Below are 10,758 nucleotides of genomic sequence, written 5' to 3' on the forward strand. Positions count from 1 at the left end.
ACTAGGAACTGCTAGGCTTAGCGTTGCCGTAATGCGCATGTGTAAAACGCTCTAATATTTTAATAATGAAAGAAAATAACGATTGAAATAATAAATGATTATATCTACACAACAGGCTAATAGGAAATTCACTCTTCAGTTTCACATCTCTCGGCTTCCCAGTACCCGCCCTTGTTGTTTGTGTTGGTTAAGAAATAAAAGGGCGTGTTAATCACAGACAAATCTGTCAGGGGCATGTCTTAAAACTATGTATAACATTCTTCCTTTTAGTTTCAGTTTAATTTCTTTGTTTCACTGTAACTGAGAGCAGCTAGACCAGCCCTGTTAAAAGGTTACGTGTTTGGACTAATGTCAGGATGACTTCAGACATCTCAGACTTTATCACCAAGACAACCAGGGCTGTCTGAACTTCAGGAGCCTGAAAGAGCAGATCTCACAGAGTCACACAGTAAAGGAAGCAGTCCTGAGGAGCCTCCTCTTCGACGAAGATAAAATAGCCATTAAAGAAGGCAGGCAGAGGGTCAGAGGGAGTCAGATAGTCAGCCCGGACAGTCTGATAGTGGCTAAAACTAGTCTGCGGCTCTGTCAGAAGAAACCTGGAGAGTGTCCACAGTGCGACGGGTTACACCTGTGCAGCTACTATGTTTGCGGGGGATGCACGTACGGGTAAGTATTCTCGCTCTCTGTTGTCAAACATTTGGAGGGTTTGTAACTGGTATTTTATCATCAAACTCGCAGAAGCCCTAATTATTACATCAAGTAGCCTATAATAGGCCTCCATAGCCAATAACACCAACACTGATTTATCAGTGTGAGCTGTATATCAACACAGAGAAAGATTGCGATAAGAGCAGGAAAGAAATTGGTTGCATACCTTTTTTTAACAGGTGTGCTCACTTTTGTTTTCAGATTAAACCATTCCAGTTTAGCGGACTAATTGGGCGTGTGCACAGACTGACATTTCCGTCAGTTTCATTATGCATCTTTCTTGCCTATAACCCGAATCACAACTATGCAATTTGTCATTCATTCCCATAACATGAACAGAAATAGCGCTGTGTAACCACAATTAAAAGCAGCAATGACAGTAGGCCTACAAAAAAAAAAATAGAAAAGGTGACGTCATGGCGTCAACGCATACCTGCGGTCAAACCGCTCCCTGCCTCTCTGTAACCAATGCGTGTCGGTTTAAAGAGTAAAAAGATCTTATCCGAATATTCACGTATGCATTGTATTAAATAATTCTTAAAGTGTTAATTGATATTTGAAAATAAAATAAATAAAACAAATTAAGTAAGAATTAAATGAAAATTAGGTATAATCAAATATAATTACAGTTTGTTAGGCTACTTAAAGAAAGGCACAGTAGAACAATAGATTTTTTTAGTTGACTAGTAGTAGTAGTTTATTTCAGTCAGTATTTAACAATCTCTCCCCACCAAAAAACACATAAAATGATAGAAATTACAAATACAAAAATGGATTAAATAAAATGAAAAACCAAAATCAGTGATCAAAGGTGTGCGCTGAAGCCAAAGCTTATTTAACCTACCCTTTTTACAAAACGTGCATAGAGGTAACCGTTGAACTACTTGGTTTAAGTTAGAAATAAACAAACAAAAAAGTTTCATATGAAAAACGAAAGACAGATTCAAAAACAGACAAAATGAGACAAGAATGACATACTTTCCTTAAATAGTAAGGATTATACCTCATCTTTATATTTATTTATCACCAAAATGTACAGATTTACAAAGTGAATTACACATTCTCAATCCCTTGTCACAACTGTTCCATAACTTAAACCCTTTGAAAGATACACATCTTTCTATATTCTATTTATATTTGGCTTGCGACATAGTTCATGAATCAACTATCACGTCCAGAAATATATGTTTATACTCTTTCTATTTCAACAGTCTTTATCATGATTTTAATCTTGAGTTGACTGTTTCCAAAAATTATAAACTGTTTTGCTTAAATTCAACAATCCAGCACAACTCTCTCGAGTCGAGTGACGCATGCGTGGAACAGATCAGGCAGTGTCGTAAAACAGGTTCAATTCTGCGCAGAACGGATCGGGACGGATGGGGTACTCACACTTTCTAAAGGTCCTGATTGGGTTTACAAAAACACAAAGATGTGTAGGGGACAGAAACCAAACAAGAACCTAAGCAACCTAACGGTAATCAAAAACGATAAAGACCTTAAATGAGAAATGCTTTTTTATGTTTTTGCGTTTTTCACTTCAATCCATAGCTCCATAAAAACTATAAATGTGAGCTCACTGCAAATGTGTGTATGTACACTCCAGCCAACTTTGAGCCACCAGCATCACCAGTAGTGTTATAGTACTGTTACATTGTTTAACTTCTAGAGGGCCGCATGTTTACCGAAACTAAAATGACACTTAGAATAATTTTCATTTGTTTATGCAGACAAACTCAAACCATTTACTGAGATTATATTTTTTCTCATTTTGTCTTTTTTTTTAGACATAAGTGTAAGAAAAACCATAGTCTGGCCTCTCCGTACAATACCGAGCTGTTGAAGAGAAATGGTCTTCAGGATTTGACGGAGAAACAGCTGTTCCAGCTGTTACTGCAGAATGATCCATACCTGCTTCCAGAGGTAACTTTTACTTATAGCGTATGCTATGGTGTAGAAAATGTTCTTACTTTTAAATGAACTGTCATTTATTTTTCTTGTCACGATGTGGCCTCCAGATCTGTTCATATTACAACAAGGGCAACGGTTTGCACGGTTCTTGCAAGAAAACAACCTCCTGCTACAAACTCCACGTCTGCCAGCCCTACTTCCAAGACAACTGTAAGTTTGGCTCCTCGTGTAAGAGAACCCATAATTTCAGTGAGTGTGGGATGAAGGTTTTCCAAAGATTCAGTAAGGAGAATGTTGAAAACCTCAATGAGATCTACAGAAAGAAGTTCATCATCATGGGCCAACTGGAGAGACAAGCTGCTGCTGCAGCTGCTGCTGGTAAAGAATGAGGACTTTTACGTAAACATTTTGATTTCATCAGATTAGTCGGATAGATTTTATAAATACATGTGTGTCTCCTGCAGAGGTGAAAAGCCCCACTCAGCAGCCTTCCCAAAACAACCCTGGATCCTCCGCTGCTTGTCTTTCTAACCCCATGAGCGATGCTGACAAGAATGAAATCTGCCTCTTCTTCATCTGCGGGGAGTGCAGATACAAAGGTAACCCCTGCATAGTAAACTGGTATAGGTTGGTTTACTATAGAAATTATTCTGCTCATAAAATCTTTGATGTTTGAAGGATTTGTATTTATATAGTTATTTCATGGGTGTTTAAAATTAAACATAAGGAAACAAAAGGAAAGTTTAATGTAAATCCAAAACATATGTGACTGTGAATTCTCTCCTGCAACCTAAATGGTGACATCTGGTGGACAAGATATTTCACTACAAGTGAATCCAAGTATTCCCTTGCTTGATGGAAATTGCCAACAGACATATAAGGCTCTCACTCAGAGCTGCAGATCACTCTGCTCACCATCAAGCCATGCGTTCCTGAAACAGAACCATGCTTTGGATGGAAAACAAACCTTCAAATCCACTTCATTGTCTCAAAGTCTCTTTAATTTGAGCACCAAAGGCAGTCAGCTACGTAATCAGAACCCAAAAAAGTGTATTAGTGACAGTTAGTGTACAATAGCTATTAGGTAGACTGTGTATTGGGATATGTGTTCTCTTACTTAGCACTCTTTAGCTACAGCGCCCCCTTCTGCTGGAATGCTGCTGCTGTCCTTCATTTCAACTGCCACTGTGACGTTCCAGCGCTTTGCATTGTGGGATACAGCAGGCGAGGTAGACTGGTCCGATGCATACTGGAGATTTTCTCCGAATCAGTACGACATCCGGGTATTTTTTGGCATACTGCACATTTAGCTTTTGTTTGCATACTTCATACTACACTTTGGCCACATCAGTGCGTACTGCTAGGATAGTATGGCATTTAGAACCAAGCAAAGGTGTTGAAGGTGGTTTCAATAAAGGCTGATTTGCTCAGATCAGTGATGTCAGGCACATCTTGGAAGACATGGCTACTGAGACAGCTGTAGAGCTGTATAGACTATAGAGGAAGTCTGATTCTCTGTTCTGTCTATGAAGGTGCCCAATCCCTTCTAGAAACAGTCATATTACATATACGGTCATATAATCTGCTCAATTGTTTGCAGAGTCAGTTGGCCTTGTGCCTTGCAACAAAAACTACGCTCTATAGTTCCAAAGGGAAAAGCAGTTGGAAACAATCCTATCCTTTTCAAAAATCTGCACCGTATGAAGCGGTATGTACCATGACTCTAAAGGCTTCTTGAGAGGGAGTCTTTTCCACATATCCGATCTGTACAAGTTTGTTTCTCTGCCTCTGCCTTTCTAGGATCCTTGGCCAGCCGTTATTTAGTGATGCATAGAGCTGCACAGCTTCTTTAGCAACATTTAAAGTGGTAGATGGTTGGAAATAGAGCAAGAGTGAAACATATCAGGGATACCAATATCATTTTCCTGTACAGAGGCTGTCTGTAGGCCGAGCTCTTCTCACTCACATAGTAAAAAGGGTTGATTGCAAGAGGTGCTCCATGATCCTGAGAAGTTTTGTGGCAGGGGATACAGCAGTGATTAAGAGCAAGAAGGCTAAATAGGTGATATCTGCGTGAAGCCAGTTGGGCCTTGTACAGTGGTGTTAGCAAGACTGGCATATCCAGACAATGAGCACTTGTGGGTGGGCAAAATAGATGAGTTGAAAGCGCAATTCCTTGAGATGCTCATAGCATTTCTGAAGTGCTAATTCTGAGTAAGTCAGCTCAGACTCAGGCTGTCAGCTATCAAAGCCTTGTCAATCCATTACTTTGTGTTTAGCTGAAACAAAGAGGATACAGGTGGGCTAACTGGGGCACCTTCACCTCCTGCTGAACCATCCACAGACGAAGTGTTTCAGGCTGCCTAGAAAGTTGGAACTGCTTCACAGCTGGGACAGTTGTTCTCTCACAGCTATTGTGTAGATATCTCTATGTTGTAGTCCCGAGGGTGGAGAAAAACCTTGATTACCTAAAGCCTCACATTTTGTGTGTGACTGGGACAGGTGTTTTAAAATCTGTATTATTGTCTCATCACAGCTTTTCACTGTCAAAACGGCAGGAAGAGACTCTGCTTATTACAGAATTGGGCCAATAAGAGATGCTGAAATACAAAAGGCTCAAGTGTCTGTGGTAAGTCCAGCATGGTTGATAATTTTGCCTTCTGAATCTGCAGCGGAGCCGGTCGTTAAGGGAACTCACACTGATTGGCTGTTCAGCAAAGCATTAGAATGTACAAAAAGAGAAACGGAAGAGAGGGAAGCGAGGCATAAGTTGGTGGCTTGTGTTCTGTTATAGTTGGAAAGAACTTGGACATGTCACAATTACCTTCCAGCACTCCCATCAGATACCAACCGAAATAGCAAGAGTACATAGTGTCCACAAGTTGCTGTGTCGAGCAGCAGGCACAGAAGAAGCAAGGGGTATTGAAATAAAGGCTGAGCCTTTGGGCAGTACGTGTTGTTTGGGGTCGGCAGATATGAAAGGGATTCCTGTTCGAGAATCACGACAGGAAAGGATTCACAGTTCTGGGGTTTATTTACTTCTGGGATGCTCTGTGCATGTAGGCGGAGCCTTTTATGATACCAGAGCTGACTGTGCAGACTTTCTCACACAGCCGCCCCCAAATGTCAAAACTAGACATTTAAACATGTCAAGAGAGACTCTTAATCTCCATCTTGCTCGTCTTTAGGCTTAGGAAATGGGACTAACCTGGCAACTAGTCACACATAACTCCGATCCTTTACTTGTACTGATACTGTCCGAATGCGTCCATCCACTCCTGGATAGGTGTCAGTCACTTTCTCCACTGGCCAAAGTGCTCGTGGAAGTTGGTGATTCACTATGAGTACCACCTGATTAACAGCAAACCCCTTCTTGTCCATTCTCTATTTCTGTCTCTCTTGCAGAGTAGGCAAGTAGTGGCGGATTAAGGTGGACCACTTCTGCTAACACTTGGCGATGTCTCCACCGTCTTGTGGTCAGAAGGTTGCTGGAGTCATAGAGAGCTTGAGGAAGGGAGGAATCATGTCTGTCCATGAGAAGGAGACTAGATGTGATTGGGTCTGGATCAGCTACGTCTGATGACAGATAGTGTAGAGGCTTAGCATTTAACATCCCTTCCACTTTAACCAGGACAGTGAGCAGCACCGATTCTGGCACCTGCTCTCTGAGGATTACTTTGTTTACTTCACCGACTTCACTTACCTCTCCAACGTACCACCAAAGTGTGGAGCACTTAATGGATTGAAATCACTGGATCAAGCTTTGAAGGTGGTATCACCAGCAAAGGCTGGAACAGACCTGGAACTGGTGCTGGAGGAGGTGTGCTTGACCCCTGCGTAACATCAGCAGTGGGAGTTGTGGTTGGCTGGTTAAAGGAAATGTGTTTCTCCATAGGTAGCAGATATGGGATGTGGCTCCATCTTCAAGGGTACGTATGCAGATCCAGCAGCATTCTGAAGGATGGGGCTGATCTTTAGTATAATCTCCTCCCTCTGCTTAGACGCTACAGGCTTCCATGCTCTTTCCCCCATTATCGCCACACCACTCAACACCACAGGACTGAAAACTTAGCCTCAGTAGCAAATAGTTCTTTGATGTTGGTTTGGCTTGTCTAAGCCCTGAGATTACATTTTAAATACATGGGTGAAGATAAGATAATGTCTACATCTACCACTGTCTAATGAGTACCTCTATATACTCCCCCCCAGACAAGTGTGCTCGTATCCATTGGCAGCTACCATACAGATGGCAGGTTTTAGACAGCGATGCTGTGACATGGAAGGACCTGCCTAACATGGAAGACATTGAGAAGGCCTACTGTGATCCGAGACGAGACACAAGCTGCATGGATCAACCGACACACACCTTAAGACACCTTTTAAGTCTTCTGTCTATTTTAGGGTGGGTAATGAAAAAACAGAGCACATAGATGTAAACAGTCGAGAACAACAAATGGAGTTTAAGTGTCTTTGTATATTCCCGTTTAGGGAAATTGTTGATTTACTCTCTCTGCTTGCTTTCAGCTCTGCATCCTCCAAAGAGCAGTCAGTTGACTTCATGACAATGACGTGTGGAGGGTCTCCAGTTCGTCGCCTGTCCACTGCCCCCTCTGTCTTTAAGCCTCCTCACTTCATTCTTACAACACAGTGGCTTTGGTACTGGAAGAATGAATATGGTGAATGGCTGGAGTTTGGACAGGTCAGTCAAATGTGAATAAATAATGCAGCTTACCTCTTTGCAACCTTTAGAGTACCAAGTAGATTTCAATTTGCTGCATTCTCTATTCTTTACTATTACACTATTTCCTAATCAAAAGAAATTTGATGCCTTGACATCTGTTGTTTTTCTCATTAGGGCGATGCTGACACATCAGCCTCTGTCACCTCTCAAACTCTGGAGAATTTGTACCTTGAAGACAAAGACACAGAGATTCCTTTTGATGCTGGCAGACAGCAGTATATTCTCACTTTCAAAGGTGAACCAGGAACCGAGCAGATGTATCAGCAGAATGTAGAATACAAAACCAAGAGAGAGGTCAGACGGAGGCCTCGCTTTGTGTCTGCTCAGGATGTGGAGCTGAAGCTGAAGAGGTACCTTTGTTTCCAGTTAAAGATGGTGATTTGCATTATCCCCGCAATCCTAACAGTGCTTCTATAGAGAGACTGTCATTATGTTTGTCTCCTTTGTAGTGAGTCATCATCACAGAGCTCCAGCTCCTCCCCAGCTGAGAGCTTCCCACCCCTCTGGGACAAGAATGCACTACCAAATTTTGGATATAAGGTAGCTTTATAGCATATTGTTTGTGCTATTGAATATATGGCAATACCCTTGATTATTGACCTGTACGTCTTATCTTTCAGCTTGTACTTCTCTCCAAATGTGCAGAGTACAACATGATTGAATTGTTGTTTAAGCGCACCATGCCCGAGAGTAAAATTCACAACATCCAGAGGATCCAGAACCCTTCTCTGTGGAGAGTCTTTCAATGGTAAATCATACACCTGGTTTAATGTTGTTATGTCATAGTGAGCTTATTTAGTAGCTTTCTTGCCCTGATTGTTTTGTTCACTCTCACAGCTCTAACTGGCTACAACAGGTGGCTGTTTTCAGTGAAAAGATCAGACAGCTAGAGAACACTGTAGAGCATTTAGTAGCTAAAGAGACAGATATTTTCTCAGAGATGTGGGAGACCAAAGTTCATTGCAATTGATCAACTAAGAAATACTTCATTATTAATTATTGCTTTTATTAGTTGCACGTCATCACATTCATGTTTTCTATACTGTGTGTTCAGGCAAAAAGAGCAGATGAAGGAGAGGAACGGAGGGGAACCTGTGAATCAGCAGTACTTGTTCCATGGTACAGACGAGTCTCTGATTGAGGCCATCTGTGAACAAAACTTTGACTGGAGGATGTGTGGCATTAATGGCACTCTCTACGGCAAAGGTACAGTGTAAAAACTTCAGCAATTCCATACTGGTATGTAATATTAAGTACGTGAAACTTACAATTGCATGTTGGTAAGGGAGCAGTAAACTCTAGGACGTTGATCGGGCTTTTAAAGCATCTAAAAAGCAGCAAAGTATATCATGTTAGTAGAGAAGAACCTTTTCTTTGAACTGTGTCAGATGTTTGAACAAATACGCTCCTGTTCTATTTCTAGGGAGCTACTTTGCCAGAGATGCATCCTACTCGGACAGATACATCTCCTCCTCAGACGAATGTGACTCAGACGACTTTGACTCTGACACGGACATATATCAAACGGTCCAGAAACAACAGAAGAAGACCATGTTTGTTGCTCTGGTCCTGGTGGGGGAGTACACCAGTGGATGCAGCAGCTATGCCCGACCCCCGCCCAAAGAAGACAGCAAAATCCTTTATGACAGTTGTGTTGACTGTGAGAGCGACCCGAGCATCTATGTTGTCTTTGAAAAACAACAGATATATCCAGAGTTTCTGATCAACTACTCATAAAGCTGTTCCTTGTCAATCACTCTAGTATAAGATGATCTTTAGTGGGACTGACTGGGAGCAGCGAGTGGCTTTGTTAACGGTTTGTGGAGATTTACATCGGTTGAAGAAGTATCCCTTTGCTGTAGAAGGATTTTGACTGCAGGGCTTTTGATAATAATGTTACATTGTGAAATACTAATGTTACTTGATTGAGGTGGAGTAAATACTTTATGTTCTTGTTGGGTGGTTTGAGCAATAGCAATGTGTTAGATTTTATAAGCTTAATATGCTACAATATTTAAGAGTAGAGAGTAAAGTTGGATGAAATGGAAATGTGAAATGTAACAGGTTTTTTTTCTTGGGGTTATGACAGTGTTTACTGAAGAATTTATTACGTGTCAAAAAATATTCATGGCAGGATGTGTACAAAACAGAAATGAATGCTTTCCTTTATCAATGTGTGTATTTGTGATTGGTGTCAAAATGAAGGATACCGACTCAACAAAGTGTCTGGTGTAGAGTTGTGGAATGAAATTCGCCTGTAGTTGGTAATAAACTATATATAATATTAAAAAGATGGATTTAACTTCAAAATCTTTTTAAAACAAATAAAACAAAACAATAAAACTGACCAACAAAGAGGACTCTCATCATCATGTTTAAATAATGAACTGTACACAAGAGGCATTTGACCAAGTCCAACTTCAGTCTGTGATTTTAGTTCAAATTTAATGGAGAAATCGTTTCTGATGGACACATTGCTAGGCTAAAGTTTTGCTACTGGTAAATGCAGCTGCTGCTATTTAGCGCAATTAGCCATGCAGCTGGCGGTCTTGGCCCCCTCCGGGGGCTGGGACTGGGAGCCGTGGGACGACGAACAACCAAATGCTTCAGACCGCAGGGAAGTCGAGGTCATCAGCCAGGGGGCAGGGGGGTATAATAGGGAATGATGGGAGAATTTGACGACACAGATTCACCCTTCCAGAAGCCAGGAGATTAATAACGGCTCCGGCTCTGACACCGGGATGACCATGACACAACAGGGACAGGGTGGGAGAGATGTTGGGCATGAATTTGTTCCCATAAGAAAATGCTAAGTTTGTCTGAAACCAATACTAGCATTAGCACATCGGCCACAAATACTGCCTAAAATGCAATATGGGTCGTTACCCTTCCCAGCTCCGTGGTCCCTACTGTGGACTGCTGCTTGGCCCGTTGAATAACTAGCAGTCTGGACTAATTCCACAGGCAAACACAGTTGAGGAGAAGGAGTACATCTTTCAAACCGGGGCTTTTATTTCCCACATACCACAGCGGAGTCGCAACTCCTCAGGAACATCAACTATCACAGCATACATTACCCATCAGGCCACCTTCTTAAAGGGACAGGCTCAGGCTGGTAACTTGACAGATTCTATTGGGTAACTTGCATTTCAGATGAATTGTAATGTAATGACAGTGCGGTGCTGGCAGAGTGTAATGTTTGTAAAAACGAACAAAATGTCACAATCACTGTTTTTCTTTTTCTTTCTGGTAATGGAGGGTAATTTGGCATTGGCCAATACTCAAGTCTTATCGGTATCAGGAAGGAAAAATTGTAGGCCTAGGGAAAATCTCCTTTTAGTAAGTTTCTAGGATATACAGTGTTTTAGTAATGAAATCTGTAACCTGCGCTGATTGAT

At 41.5% G+C, this 10,758-nt stretch overlaps 1 protein-coding gene across 1 annotated transcript; it reads left to right on the forward strand.

Moving 5' to 3' along the window:
• Positions 1–31: 31 nt before the first annotated feature.
• Positions 32–9,702, forward strand: LOC138613379 (protein mono-ADP-ribosyltransferase PARP12-like). Its single transcript, XM_069687042.1, has 12 exons — positions 32–41; positions 390–666; positions 2,496–2,631; positions 2,727–2,997; positions 3,084–3,218; positions 6,829–7,021; positions 7,144–7,318; positions 7,475–7,710; positions 7,810–7,900; positions 7,981–8,108; positions 8,415–8,566; positions 8,784–9,702. Exons 1-12 carry the CDS (start codon positions 32–34, stop codon positions 9,095–9,097), a joined length of 2,118 nt encoding a protein of 705 aa, XP_069543143.1. The 3' UTR covers positions 9,098–9,702.
• Positions 9,703–10,758: the final 1,056 nt, after the last annotated feature.

The sequence above is a fragment of the Semicossyphus pulcher genome, unplaced genomic scaffold, assembly GCF_022749685.1.
Source record: "Semicossyphus pulcher isolate SPU_LCO1_2020_fin unplaced genomic scaffold, fSemPul1.0.p SCAF_8, whole genome shotgun sequence".
In the NCBI taxonomy this organism is placed as follows: Eukaryota; Metazoa; Chordata; class Actinopteri; order Labriformes; family Labridae; genus Semicossyphus; species Semicossyphus pulcher.

What these genes read in the sequence shown, in the direction of transcription:
- LOC138613379 (XM_069687042.1), top strand. An exon ending in AATGGCTGGAGTTTGGACAG is followed by an intron (nt 7,319 to 7,474) that starts GTCAGTCAAATG and finishes TTTTCTCATTAG; the next exon opens with GGCGATGCTGACACATCAGC. An exon ending in TGGCACTCTCTACGGCAAAG is followed by an intron (nt 8,567 to 8,783) that starts GTACAGTGTAAA and finishes TTCTATTTCTAG; the next exon opens with GGAGCTACTTTGCCAGAGAT.